This window comes from Malus sylvestris, chromosome 17 (genome assembly GCF_916048215.2).
Source record: "Malus sylvestris chromosome 17, drMalSylv7.2, whole genome shotgun sequence".
Classification (NCBI taxonomy): domain Eukaryota; kingdom Viridiplantae; phylum Streptophyta; class Magnoliopsida; order Rosales; family Rosaceae; genus Malus; species Malus sylvestris.
This window is the reverse complement of record NC_062276.1, coordinates 26098067-26113806: the sequence shown is the minus strand read 5'-3', so window position 1 is coordinate 26113806 and position 15740 is coordinate 26098067. Positions and strand designations below refer to the sequence as shown.

Here is a 15740-nt window from a genome sequence, read left to right as displayed (position 1 = left end):
AGGTTATGGAAAATTGGATGGCTTCAACAAATTTATATGCTTGTACTCGAATTATCAGTCAGACCCAGAAATTCTACAATACAACGGAGGATATATCCCTCGACTAAGTGATGAGAGAGATACTAACAGCGGAATATACCGATGATTACAACAATTCATCATAAAAAGTAGACACAATCAACTTTCTAAGACAGGAAAAATGGAGAAAAAATTATACACTCGGGCAATTTATCTTGCAGCTAAATTACTAACCAATAATGTAAACAGTTGCTATACTACAAGCATAAAAGTTGGGACTGTAAGCATTCTATGACTGTCGGAAAAACAAAATTTAACTAGCACCGCTGTTTACCATCTAAAAACCACCGAAAAGGGCCCATCAATGATCTACCTAAAGGAAGAAAACAAATGAAACCTATGGCACTAGAATTCCATTTTGACAGCAGAATTAGACTCTTGAAGTGCTGGTGGTTGCGGTAACGGTCCATACTGAATCCAATCCTTGGCGCAGATAAGGGCCTCAAGAGTTGCTGTACCCAATGAAGTCCGGTAACTGTCCATTCTTTTTATTTCGGTGTCAAACACAGAGTCTGGGGCAACAGTAGACACGGGTATTGACAAGATATCAGAAGCCATCCTGGAGAGAGTTGGGTACTTGTGTCTGTTAAGTCTCCACCAACCCAGAACATCAAAGTCTTCCACCCCATCGACCAAAAGAAATTCTTCCTCTTCCAGATACTGATCTAGTTCTGACTTCATTTGCTGGCCGCCTGTGATATCAGGCATAAAGAAATCAAAATCTTGCAGCCCATCTGCAGAAGAGAGTAGAATCTCCTGAGATGGTATTTCCGGTAGCTCTGTTTTCATGATGCCGTCGTTCCCTTCTTCTATTGGTATTTCTGGTAGAGTAAGCATTTGCATCATGTATTCAAGGAAGAGATCATGAATACCACCGTCAACAATCCTAATCCATGTTTCGGCATTCTCACCATATATTTCAGAGAAGGTTGACTCTACATGTTTCATTTTGAACCTCGGATCCATAATAACAGCAATAGCTAAAACAAGGCAGCAGTTTTCCCAATACTTGTCAAACTTTTCATACAGAGGTCTGATCAAGTAGCTGACAAAGGGATCATCACTCATGGCCGCATGCATCAATGCCTTCTGAATTTCTGATACTTTTGGAAAGAATGCATTTGCAGAAGGGTATGTTGGGGCAGTTACAATGTTGGCTGCATCGAAAAAATACATTAAGTATGTACATAGAGTTTCTACCTGCTTCCATTCTTCCAACGATATGTTTATGTTATAATCAGGATCATATGTATCCAAGCAAGCAAATACTTCCCTCAATTCACAAGCCGCAACCAGCATATGATAAGTTGTGTCCCACTTAGTTAAGTTGTCAACTGAAATGTTCTTTGAGCTAGGAACTTGAAGTTGTTGCTTCAGCTGAACAAACTTTTCTTCACGGGATTCTGAAGTTTTCACATACTTAACGCTTTCACGAACTTTCGTGATTGTCCCACTCAATGCCCTCAGTGCATCTTGTGCAAGACGACTCAGAACACGAGCATAGCAATTTCGTATCAGTAACTGACTGCTGAGCATGTGTGGGTTCTTGACTGAAAGAAGCCCTTTAAGATTTCCAATTATGGTTTCATTCGATAGGGATTGGTCAAGTGTGATGGTAAACAGCCGACCTTCCAGATGCCAATCGGACAAGCAGGTCAAAATAGCTTGACTAAAAGTGTCACCTGAATCAGTAGACGGTACCATTACAACATTAAGGATTTGACGATATGAATTCCAGTCACCATCAATGAAGTGTCCTCTCAAGAAAACATAGCCCAGGTTCTGATTTGAAGTCCACAAGTCCACTGTAAGGCTGACTCGTCCAGGAATTCCACTGATAAGATTCAGAAGATTCTGCTTTTCTCTATGGTAAATAGCCACACAATCATCTTGAACAGCCTTCAAGCTTACCATATTGAACTGAGGTTGCAGTGTTCGAACAAAACTAATGAATCCTTGTTGTTCCACAATGTGAAGTGGATACTCATGCATAATTATCATCATAGCAATCTCATGGTTGCAGCGTTCCTGATCAAAAGAAATTTTCGCATGGCCAGAATTTGCTCTGGGGCGTCGTTTTGGTGCATCAGTAGCACCAGTCTTGGAGCTTGGCGTAAAGGGAGTCATCTGATTTTTTTGACGACTTACTGGGCAGATACCCAGGGCAATATGTCGTTTTAGATGGCTTGTGCCTGCCAGCTTTGAACCAGTGATGTAAGCAAAATATTTCTTGCACTGCTTACAGCAAGCCCTAGTATTTCCAACCCCAATAGTTTCAATTGTGAAGTGCTCCCAGACAATAGACTTCTTTCTTCTGCGCTTGTTTGGCTGGGTTTCTGAACTAGGTATGCCATTAGTATCAGTTGGGGTCAGAGGAGTATTCATCTTCCAGTAAGCAGGTCCAGTCCTAAAACAGATCGACATGACCAATAAGTGAATTACAAGATTTCACAAAAAAAAATATGAAAAAAAAAAATACACAGTTGATCTAGCAGTAAAGGAAAAACAGACAAATTCAGCATCGGAAAACTTAAATTAAGAAAAGAAAAATAAATTTCACAACAGACACATGTAAGAGGGGTTAGGGACAAACGGCTAAGGCCATATTTCACCTCATATGATCTGGTAAGCAACTTGGTTATTCCTTCTCACTCACAATCCCAGTCTCATAATCCTAAACATTACACATTATTAAAATCTTAACCATTTTCATCTAAAAGCCCAAATTTCCTACTTTTAGACCATGCTAAGTTGGTCAGTAGAACTATGCATGAAAATGAATTCACAAGAGCACTTCCCAACAATACAATAGGATTATCCTTTCATCCCAGGGCAATGAATTTTCATGAGCATAACTCAACAAAGAAAGAAGCTTTTTTTTTTTCTTTTTGTTACTATATTAAGCTACATCGACAATCAACCCTGAAGTACAGCAACAATCAACCCTGAAGTACAGCAGAACAAATCCAACATAAATTGCATGTTTCATCTGCATGCTTACAATAAAACCAAAAAGTAAATAAGTGCCAACTAAATACAGACCAAGGATTTTACCTACATGAACCAAACTACATACAGATGATTTAATTGGAAGTCAGAAAATAGCATATTCTGCTAGTATCAGATAAATCCTATTAAGACTCAACTGAAAAATGCAAAACGCATCACAAAAAGCAGAATAACAAACGACATAGAAACGGTTCTTGAAACAATAAACGTCACCGAAAACATGAACACAACAGTTTAAAGTACATTGTCATAAATATTTTATCAAGTTACAACATGGTTCATTCTTATGATGCAGCTTCTGCCAACCAAACCACACAACAAAGTGGAATGAAAAGCAAATACAATCGAGTATATGCATACACGATGTGTTAAATTGAATGGATGAATTACACGATTTGTTACACAGAACACGGTTGAATTTACGAATCTCTGGTATATGCATACAAACTAGCAAAGTCTATTAGAATCAAACAATTTAGAAAACATAGAATAAAACCTAGTTCAAGACAGAGCTAGTTGAATGCAAAGCGCAGTGTTTATAACTCTTGAGGCTTTGGATTCAACCGTGAAATGTGTTTCATTATTGGCCTTTAAAAAATATGCCCACTACAGACAGACGCAGCAGTATTACAATTGTCATATTTTTTTTACCAGTCACAAAACTTCTACTGCATCCTATAAAAAGTTAAAAACCCAGCCCTGCTGCACGTGAATTGTACATAATGCAGCAAGTACAATCTGCTTTATGCTGAAAGCAATTGTACCTTGAAATGTTCAAATAATACTATCATTAAAAACAGATTAAAAAAACGCTAATCAAAGAAATTAACAGATAATTGGGGATAATTGGGTCAGCAGCAACCAAAACTAAAAGCTTAAACCCTAAAATCACACCCGTAAACACATACAATAAAAACACAATTACCCGTAAACGCATAGATTACACACAGATATACACACATACGCACATACATAAATACATACACACACATACAGATACAGCCAAAGAAATTGAACAATATGACAAAACCCTAAAAAAATTTAAATTCAAAATTTCAAAGAAAGCTAAAGAAATTAAACAAACCCAGAAAGATCAACAGTCCAGAGGCATCTAATAAATCCAGAAAATCAACAAATTCAAGATCCAAAAGTTTCCAAAAAACCGAAGAAAAAAATAGCCTTACCCTAATTCGCAGCCCCGAAGACGAAGAACCGGCCTCTGCGACACGAAATTCGGAAATTGTTTACTTTCGGGCAAAGAAAAAAAATAAAAAATTTGAAAATTCGAAGGTTGAAGACGAAGTTGATGGGCTTGAGGTTGAAGGTACAGAGCTTTTTGGGGATAAACCCTAATGGACCTAAACCTCGAGAATTAGGGTGCGGCCTGTGAGGATTTTAGGCTTTTTTGGGGGGTGTTTTTGTGAAAGCGAAGCGAGAAGGAATTATTTATTTAAGCTGCGGCCTTGGGGGGTCCAATTTATACAGGGTGCTACCTCCCCTTGGCTTCTTGCCCACTCTTTTCTATACTTTAATATTTTACCAATAAAATAAATACTTTAATATTTTTACTTTTTTTTTTTTTTTGAAAGCAATTAATATTTTTACTTTTTAGCATGTAAACTTCCCTGTACTTTCTCCATCACTGATCCTAAATGTTGAATTAAGCATTCAAGAGCAACTCGTCCCATTACAAGAATAATTGCCCGTAACTCGGCATGCTACTGAACTTCGCTGAGTGACACTCCTAACCACTTAAAAATTACCATGTGGTAATTTTTAAATATAATTTTTCATTTTTTTATATTTAAATTACTTGTAATTATTTTTCCTATTAATTAATATACACCATGAGATCGATCGAATGAGTCTTGTTTTCTTCCCGGACTCTTTGCGGTATGGAGTCTTCTCCCCAAACCATCTTTCCCTTCTTCATATCCAACTATTATAAAATGAAAAATAAAAATCCGGCAAATTTCCTCCCTTTTTTTTTTTTTTGAAAAAAAGTTGTATGTTCTTTTTTTTTTTTAATTATGAGCAATATTTCGTTGAAATTTGTTATATATTAGAAAAGTTGTAATTGTTTGTTTCTTGAATTTTGTATCTGGGTTCTTTGTGATATTTCATTGCAATTCCAATCCATTATTTCATCAAAAGAAAACTAACATCCATGACAATTCTAATCCATTATCTCGTCAAAATATATTCCTCTAAAAATTTCTAATGACTCATTCGTATAGAGTAGTCAATATGTTCTCACCTTGTACACATGGAACTCTTTATATATTATTATCAAGTCTGAAATTTAAAGCCAGTGTATTAAAAGGCTGAGGCATCCGAGGGATAGACCCGCCTAGGCGTGAAGTGAAGCCTCATGGGATTAAATTTTTTAAATATATATGTTTTATATATTATACATATAATTGTATAAAAAAATAATACTTTGTAAAATAAACATCCATTCTCAATTTATCATTCAAATCCATAGTCATTCAAAAGATAAAATCATCTAAATTCATGTCACACCCCAAATTTGAAAATAAGGATGATAATCAAATTAGGGCATGAATAGTATCTTAGTAAAACAAAATTGAAATATTACAACAAAATTATGATGGAACCAGAGCCATCTAAAAGTTCATTTAGATCTGTTTATTTAATACATCTTTAGTACTCTTACCACACACTCTTAAGATACTAAGACACTTTATTTTAATTACAACTAGGAACCAACACACATATGATATGGCTATTCATTTAGAGACAGGTCATCCTCATGTTCCTTCATACTGGTACCTGCAATAGCTAATAGGGTGTGAGAATTTCATGCCCAGTAGGAATCATATACCGTTCAAGTTCGTTTATCACAGTTAATCAAAGTGTCATGCATCAAACAATATGGTAAAATACAAATGATATGACAAAGAAGTACCCATGAACTCACTCCCTTCTAATCCCGCTAACTTATATTTATGGCATCCAAACCCGTACGTCTCATATCATGCTTATACCACCTGGTTCCAAACACCATAGAATATAAGTTAACTCCCATTCCTCCCTTAACCCTAAATTTTATTATTAGTTTCAGTTTCATTAATATGGGCCCTTCCCCCGATGCCTAACTATATGTTCAAGCCATTCCCCCAACGCTTGAACATATATATAATTTTTCAACACTTTGTTTAACCAAAACTTTACACAACCCAACACTTGACTCTGTATCATGTAATGCAATATGAGCATTTCAATTTCATAGATACAATTGTAAACCTCAACATATTCAATCCAGCAATTTTACATAACTCAACCATTCATCAAAACATAACAACATTTAACATAGTCGATATATAAAATTCATCGAAAAAGAAACTATCAACCCATAACACAACCATGACAATCAAAGGATTCAATTTCATCCAAGCATTTCATTACTATTGTATTAGATATAGTTACTAATATCACAAAGATTAAACATGATATAGACCTATCATCGGGAAATAGAGCTCATACCTCGTGTCCAGCTAACTAGAATACCTCTCTAAGCCTCCGAAGTGTCCGGAGTCACTCCCAGGCCTAAAATCACATAAATAATAATAAAAGTTAGCATAAAACTAGAATGAAGATTCAATTTCAGCCTATCAAAAGTTTACCCAAATATATCCTTGTCACAACCTCGTGATGAACCATGCTTAAGTCCTCATATTGTGACCCTATTTTCATCCCTCAAAACTCCATGGAATGATGCAATTACTTGGATTTTAAAGCTTAACAAACCTAGTTTCTAATCTAATAAGAGTTTCTCAAAACAGATTTAAGAGAAGAAAAATAATCAAGCTCCAAAGTTGAGTTCACAAACAGCTTTTCTGCAGAAAATCTGCAGAGATTTTCAGATTTTTTTTCACATTTTCAAATCATATTTTTCCATAGAAGATCTCAACCAAAATCGGTGAAATAAATTGGGCTTTGTTCCTAATCATGTCTAATTTCAAATATATAAGAAGACTTTTTAAAAAGGTAATGGATTGAGAGAAAACAAGAGCCAAAGTGAGGCTCACCCATTGCAGTTTTCTAGAAATCAAAGTTGCAGTGGTAAGAAAATAGAAAATTAACTAATTTGAGCTAACCTTTTGTACCAATTGAAGAACACACCAGGCACTCTCTCAGCTCCCTTTTTTCCGTTTTCCTACTTTTCCCTTTTCCAAAACTTCTCGCTCTCCTTTAGTTCTTCTGTGAGAGTTAGAAATACTCTCTCTAACCCCATCATTGCATTCTCTATTTTAGAATGCTTACTCACCCCTCTAAACTACCCACATCACCCCCAAAATTTATGAACAAGATCAGATTCTCTTGGCTCTCCACCGTGTGATGGTTGGGAAGAAGAGTTTAGGATGTCTACACGTTAGCTCATCCTTTGTTTGTTTTTTTTTTCTTTTTCTTATTTAATATTTAAAAGCTAAACTAATTTTACTACTTTCATTTATATATATATATATATATACACACATACATACTTTCCAAGTGTTACAATTCATCATTCAAAGGTAATATCATCCAAATTCATCATTCAAAAAGTAATACAAACAAAGAAATCAATTATTCATCCAAATCCTCTTTATCTAAATCAATTATTCATCCAAATCCTCTTCATCTAAATCAAAGGCAACATCATCCTCTTCATTGCCAAATCTAGATGAATTTGTGCAGTATGTTATCAATTCATCAAAAGAATCTTCTGAATCATACTCCAAATTTCTTCGACTTGAGGATCCTTCATTACCTCGTTTTCTCTTGTACGTAATAGGACTTCGAGGTTGAGTAGGCTGGTGTGGAGTAGTAGGCTCACGATGAGGAGGAGAACTCTCTAGGCTCTCGAATGTATGGGCCACTTTCATAAACCGGGAGAAGCACATTTCTTACAGCCTCAACATTGTACAATGACTCATCCTCGAGCCATGTAGGATCTTCTATCTCCATTATCCATTCATCATTGAAGGCAATTTCTTCCACAACAATGTGATTATGCTTCTTCCTCCTTTTGACTTCTCTCTTGTAAAGCTAAATTGTACTTCACATAGGCTAAAACATTAAGCTTATTCCTTCTTTTTGTATGAATCTACAAATAAATCAATTCTATTATTTAAGTCTAATCATCTTAACCAAAAATGACACTTAAGATACTAATATTATATTTACTTACATTTTGAAATGTGCTCAAATTCCTCTCACATCCTGACACCCTAGAAGTAAGGCTAAGAACTTGGAAAGCAAACTTCATTAACTCGGGTGTTTTAGTCCCAAAGCACTCCCACAAAGCCGCTACAAAAACAATAGTAGTAAGGTAAGTAATTTAAGGGTTAATGATAAAAATATATTAACAATTGACTAATTAAATCTTACTTGGTGTTCGCCTTTTCCTAGTTTGCATAGCCATAAAATCTGTAAATTCACCAAGCCTACCATTACATAAATCCAATTGAATATCGACCTCTTCACGTTCTTTCTTTTTCCCAAGCATCATATCCATGCAAGCAAGTAACCCACTTCGCACTTCATCACTATCTGTGAAATTTTCCTCATACCGAAATTGTGGGTTTAAGTAATAGCTCGTCGCATGTAGTGGTTGATAAAGTTGATCGTCCAATCTACGATCTTTCTCCAAATAGGCATATTTTTCTCCACTTTGTTAAGATTGTTTGCAATTTTCGTTTTTGTGGCATCCATAAACTTATATATAAAACTCGTTGGGGGGGGTCTCTACTCCGAATCAACCTCTCTCAAGGCACAAACAAGAGGATGAACACCATTAATGCAAAAGGAAACTTTACCTCAAACTCACGATCATGTAGCACATGATGCTTAGCTAACTTTGCTTCATCGGATTTTGCATAGGTACTTTTCCGACCATTCTTGAAAGGCAAACAAAGCAACAAGATTTTCCTTTTGTTTTTGTAAGCTTTGAAGTGTAAGGAAAGAAGTGGCAAATCTAGTGACCGCCGAACGAAAAATTTCCAAATTGTTGGTGTACTTTCTCATCAAAGCTAGTACACATTGATGCCCATATAGATACTTTGAAATACACCTAGCATGTTTGAGTCATCAAATCAATGTAATGAGCTGCACATGGAGTCCACCACACCTTATCTTTCTTCCCTATAAGTTATGCCCCGGCATTGTTGTAGTTCAAAGCATTGTTGGCTATAACTTGAACCATATTCTCCTCCCCAATTTCTTGAATAACATCATCCAAATAGCCATATAATAAATCTCTATTCTTAATAGAGGCTGACACATCAACCGATTTCAAAAACCAAGTACATTATGAGCTATTGACAAGAAATTTGATTAAACACCTACTTTTTCCATCCGAACATCCATTCAACATAATAGTGCATCCATCTTTTTCAAGCATTTACATGTTCTTTCATCATGCTTTCTACATCCTCAACTTCTTCTTTAAGTATCTAAGTCCTATATTCATAGCTTATAGGAGCATCAAAGCTGAGACTAAAATTGGATACCGCTTTCATTGCTTTAATATTCATTGTTTACCGCATTAAAAGAAATGACACTAGTGTAGAACCATCGTGCAAGTGCTCGGGATGTTTGTTTGCTTTCCTCTTTTTTGAAAGGTGTATTCAATGTGGTTTGACGAGCTTCCGATGTAACATACCTATCAATTGATCCCCTTGACCTAGGTGGGAGAAAAGAACCGATTTGTTGTGAATGTGTGGCACTTACACTCACACTCTCACTCCCACCACTTTCACTTTCTTCTCCACCATCACGACACAACTCATGGCTATCTTTATTCTTTTCTTTAGTTTCGATAACATTAGCAAAGCATTGTTCCTTCACATTGGGAGAAACTTTTTTACAACTAATCATTCATCCCGAACTTACATCACCCAAGTGATGTTTGAATCTAGAAATTGAACCCGTGCATTTGTGATTACAAAAAACACAATAGAAGTGCTAGGTGATAGGATCCAAATCTTTTGCCCATGGCAAGCAAAATCTTTCTTAAAAGAAGCCATATTCTTCAATGCCTAAACAATAAACATTCGATGCATATAATTAATCCATTTTTTGAACAAACAATAAGCATTCCAATGCATATTCTTCAATGCCTAAATAATATATAAACAAAACTATATAATTAGGCCATATGAACATACTATGTAAACTATATAATTAGGCATTTATATGTCTTGACTTCACACTTGCATAGGGACCGTGAAAGTATATGACTTGACTTCTTATAATTATATGAACATACTATACAAAGTTACAAACAATAATTAGGCTTGTTTTGTAAGCAGTTTTATACAACAATTTTGTAAGACTTATATATAAAACCTATATACTATGCACAAACTATATACAGAAATTTAAAAGAAAAATAAAAAAATAAAATCGCAAACTTTTTCAGAAACCTTAACCTTTAAATTTAGGGATTTGTGCGCTTGCTTACGGCGATGTTGCTGGGTGACAGCAACGTTGCTCTGAAGAATGAAGAAGGCAGAGGATGCAATCAAAGGAAGAAGAGAGATGAGGTACGGTCCGTATGGATATGGAATTAAAAATCTCTACCTAAACGGCGTCGTTTTGGGTTTAGGATGGTTTTTTTTTTTTATAACCAAACAAAACGCCTGGACGCCTGGACGCCTGAAGGCGTGCCTCTGCCGCTTTGACGTTTCTGGCAAAGCCTTCCGCCCACTCCCTCAAAATAGAGGAGAGAACACTGACGCCCAAAGTCAGAGGCGGCCTAGGGGCGCCCTGAGGCGAGCCTTTTAAAACATATGTTCTTAATATAAAATTTGCTAATAGCTTTGTAGTATATTAAAACACATGTTCTTAATATAAAATTCAAATGAAATGTAAATTTGACAAATGGATTCACATTTCCAACCAACCAAACTTTATGTACAATTAATTTATCAGTAACAAGATTTGTACCACAGAGAAAGCATATTACATTTAACCATTTCGTCCAACACAACCAAGTAGGCCAAGGGTGTTGATGGTGCATTTTATCCCATGTATACAATTATGCACATCAATTAGATAATAGCTAACAAAAATCACCCAATTGGTTATATGCATTTCCTATGGCATTTCTAGTATACACATCAAGCAAAATTCACAAAAAAAATCGTATGTTGAATCACAACAAAACGTTTATCTTCAAGATCTTCATCTGCTGGGGTTTCCAAAGCAGTCCCTAGTTCAATTCTATTGAGATAAGCTTGAATCACATCAACTCCATTTGGTTCTACCATGTCTCCATCAGCATTCTTCTTTGATGTGTGCATAATCACAGCCCATGTTTCACGCTTCATGGTCTCCACTTCCAAGTCTATCTGCCTCTTGTGTGCCACTATTGAATTGGTCTGCACTTTGTGCAAGCACATTTGCTTACTCAACCTTTTGCCTTTCCTCTCTCTCAACGACCGCAATCCTAAGTCTCCCATTTTCAATATTAACTAGCTTGGTTTGTAGCTTCTCTTTGCTCCTTATATGATGCTTTAAGTGCTTCAAGCTCTCTAAAAATTTCTTTTTTCTCAGTTATGATACCTGGCACATCAGACCACACAACACTTATCACAAACCCTCGCAATTGCTTCTCTCAAGCCCTTATAAATCAACGTATAAAGTATGATGAACCTCATTAGTTACCATCTCAAATATGTCATCTTACTTTTTTAGCCTTTTATTGAAATCATCTTGCAATTACATGACAAGATTAACTACTAATTCATATGCACTCTATATAAATTTGTAATCTATTAAATCAAAGATATTTCAATCATGCTTCCATATTAATTCATAAGTTATATGAGTGATTGTTCTGTTTTTGGGCCTATGGTGCATACCAATAAATTCGTATACATGAGAACCTATTTCATAACTCTACTGTATTAACTAATGCAAGTTGACGTTGACTTATGATCTCCGTTTACAAGATATTTCATATCTTAACAGCAACATTTCATCTTAATAACATTTGCAATAACATGTATTTAAATTTAAAATAGTGCAAAACAACTAGGAAAGCCTTACATATTCATGTATGATTTGTACAAATGTCCTGGTTCCATTCGTGTGATTTTTTTAGAGCATTTCTATCGTTTTTAGATGGTGTAGCACACTTCTGCATTGTGTCAGACTCATCATTCATTAATTAGATTTTGTTGAAAGTAATATCTCTGAATCCTTAATACATATAATCCAGACATTTATAAACATAATTATGCCATAACTGAATTAAGCATATATGGTGGCTAAAGTGACTCTTGAGATAACATTCTTAGGAACCTGAAAAATCTTGCAACAGTATAGGTAGACTCTACTGCTTGTCATTTGTCATTAAATTTCATTAGCTCCCTTGTATCATTGGGTGCCTTCTTAACTTATCTATTCCCCTAGGACTTTGTGTTCTACGGGTCATAAGACGACGTTCATCCAAGATCCCTTTGACATTGTTTGGAACCCTTAAATGATCTTCATGGTCATGTTCCATCAGGTCGTCTGGTGAAAGTTGAGCTTCAATGTCATCACCAAGTAATATTGATGCAGTTAAGTTACTCTGTTCCTGAATCATATTGGCTTTGTCAACTTCCTTTTATGTAAACATAAGACAAATGTGTTAAATTCATATGTAAACAAAAGCATTTCCATTTAAGTCTACAATCAATTTTTAGGTAAGAAGAAAATTGCAATAAATACATTTTGAAGTTGCTGTAATATAACATATCTGCCTCATATGTTTTCTTGTTTTGGTTGATAGCCTTGATACAACTAAACAAGATAATTTGTGTAGGCTGACAACTATAAGAATTTAAGTCTTCTTTTAGTTTTTTCTCCAATGAGTTAAGGTGAGCAGGAAGTTTTCCCGCACAAATGCCCCGTCATTTTATTAAATATTATAGCTTAATAACTGGAAAGCCCATAACCACACAAATGGACATCATAAATTACCATATGTTTTTTTGTTTACTGAAAAAAATTGGCCAGCTATCTATCATTTGGTAGGATCTGAAATTTATGATTGATGAGAATAACATATATATTGTGTGATGAAAATAATATGTATGTTGTGTGAACAGAATGATTATATTCATGTATAGGAAAAAACAACTTCAATCGTTTTTATCTTGATTTGTAATTATTCAACTTAGAGCATGACCTGACGTATATTAAAGCCATATCTTAAACAGCCAAATAAAAGAGTCAGTATTTTCTCTTGAAATCAATATGTATCCTAGTAAGATTGATTGGCCATGATGATTAACAAAATGAGGAAATGACATAGTGTACTTATTAGTCAAGTACATCGTGTCAAATATAGCAATATCACCAAATTCATTATAAGCTACCTTACTCTTTGCATCTATCCAAAATACATTTATTAAACTATCATGTTTGTTTAAATCAATTATATAGAAGAAATTTGCATTTTGAGCTTGCACTCTTACAAAGTAATTTTGAACTGCAATAGCATCCTCTTTCCCAAGTCGTAAGCGTCGTACGTTTTCGATATAACTTCTACAATTTTTTTTTTCTTGAACATTTCAGTGTTCTCATAACTTTTGTTTACCCTTCTTCCAACTTTATCGTTCACTTCAAACTTTATTTTAATGTCCGAACTAATCTCTCGGTAACACCTCCAATTACGAGCTTTTGTTGGACTCAAACCATGATTATTATCCAGCTTTGTAGTATTCACTCTTCACTTTCCAATACCCGAGTGTAAACCTACTCTAAGAATATAGCAACCATTCTTTATATTTGGACGTGGCTTAAGAGGATTACTTGAAGTACTTTTTGATGTACCTAATCATGCACATGTCATAGTAAAATATTTCAATTTATCATCTCTCTTCATTGATTATCCTTATCTCTGAAAACCATGTTTGTCTTTCATATCTCTAGTAATATCTAAGCACCTCATCTGCACTGTCAAAAAACATTTGAACTCGAAGCTCTTGTACTTTTTCTTCCACATTCATCATGTTCTCATTATCAGTGTCACATCCTGGCTCGGGCCCCCACCACATCCCGGGCTTGACTCCGCCGTAGCACGATATTGTCCGCTTTAAGGCATCGACCACGCCCTTACTGTTTTGTTTTTGGAAACTCAAACGAGCAAAACTTCTCAGTAGGTCACCCATCCTGGGAATGCTCTGGCTCATTTCTCTCTTAACTTCGGAGTTCCTATGGAACCCGAAGTCAGTGAGCTCCTAAAAGACCTCATGCTAGGAAGAGGTGGTCATGTACATAAAAGACTTAGAGGATCAACTCTTCTAAGCGATGTGGGATGTTACAATCAATCTCATTATTTTCTATGTCATCTCCGTTGCTTTATATTTCAATGATATTAGAATTCACTTCAATTACATTTTCTTCTTCTTCTTCAATCATCTCATTATAAGATGTCCATGCCCTACAAAACATAATTATACAAGTTGATATAATCCACACAATCATCAAGAGTACTTCTACGATTGTTTAAATAAAAAGTAAATTACCTTAATATATTGTATTGTTATTCATGTGGTTAATGCCCTCTGATTCATTGGGGGATGTTTCAATCTTCATTGTCAATCTTTCAACAATTAAACAAAATAATAAAGTGACTTAGTAGCTCTAAACAACAAAATCATCCCAGTGAAAAAAAAAAAATCATAATTTTGTTAGAACTACAGCAAACCAATTTAGAGAGAAAAGCAAACTAAAGCAATTGGGGATGCTTAAATTCAGTCTACAATGATACTGGACTTCCCATTAACATTCAACAGTTGACTAATATAAAATAATGATAGCAAATAGCAACTTGCAATGGTGGAGATTAAGAAGCCGATTAAAAAGATGAACTCAACAAAAGTACAATAATCAACATGATTGTGGATGAAAAAACAATAATTTGTAACAATGAAGAATGAAAGAAACTGCATACAGACACACAAAAGGGGAAAAAAATTCAATGAAAAAATAACAATCAATGCTTACCAATAATTAAAAGGAAACTAATGAAAAAAGTTTGAAAACTTTGAGTTTTAATGATAAGGACAAAATAAAAGGTAAAGTGAATATTACCAGGATTGACTTTTTAGTGTAAAAATGTGGTTTTTCGTTAAAATAAACAGTACCGAGAGCTTTTCGTTAAAGTTCCCATAATTAAAACATGGAGAGTAGTGGAAGCAGTGTTCTTGTAGGGCATAGGGAAGATGGTGACTAGGAAAGCGTAGAATGAAGGAGAAGGAGAGGACGGCAGAAGAAGAAACATTAAGTTTTATGTTTGCTAGATTTTACTGTTTTAGGACTTTTCCTTTTTTTGGTTTTTTTTAATTCCCTTTAATTGAATAAAAATTGATATTATTTAAATGTGGTTTTCCACCTAAGATGCCATATAAAATGGTAAAATATTATGATACAAATAGATAGTAAGTCGTTTGTTAGCATGTGATTTTATTTAATTAAAACTTAGCACTAGTTGACTTCATAACATTTTTGTGTTGAAAAAAAAAACTTTAATCTTTTAATCAAATTGAAATATGTAAGATGTGTGAATATGCAAAAAAAAAAATTAAAACTCTTAAAATGATAAATGTTTTTTCTTAAATCTTTTATGTTTTAAAATAAGCTTAAACTGATTG

At 34.7% G+C, this 15740-nt stretch overlaps 1 protein-coding gene, 1 long non-coding RNA gene and 1 pseudogene across 2 annotated transcripts; all 3 read right to left on the bottom strand.

Annotated features, from left to right (window-relative positions):
• Nucleotides 1–211: 211 nt before the first annotated feature.
• On the bottom strand, nt 212–4535 carry LOC126611597 (zinc finger BED domain-containing protein DAYSLEEPER-like). Its single transcript, XM_050279900.1, has 2 exons — nt 4272–4535; nt 212–2485 (listed from the first exon to the last, which is right to left on the bottom strand). The coding sequence occupies exon 2, from the start codon at nt 2461–2463 to the stop codon at nt 424–426; it is 2040 nt and encodes a 679-aa protein (XP_050135857.1). The 5' UTR covers nt 2464–2485; nt 4272–4535; the 3' UTR covers nt 212–423.
• Nucleotides 4536–5682: 1147 nt separating this feature from the next.
• On the bottom strand, nt 5683–7438 carry LOC126611594 (uncharacterized). The gene is made up of 3 exons (XR_007618907.1): nt 7209–7438; nt 6595–6657; nt 5683–5880 (listed from the first exon to the last, which is right to left on the bottom strand). It is a non-coding gene; the product is annotated as an uncharacterized LOC126611594 (long non-coding RNA).
• Nucleotides 7439–7709: 271 nt separating this feature from the next.
• LOC126611592 (uncharacterized) lies at nt 7710–8359 on the bottom strand (annotated as a pseudogene).
• Nucleotides 8360–15740: the final 7381 nt, after the last annotated feature.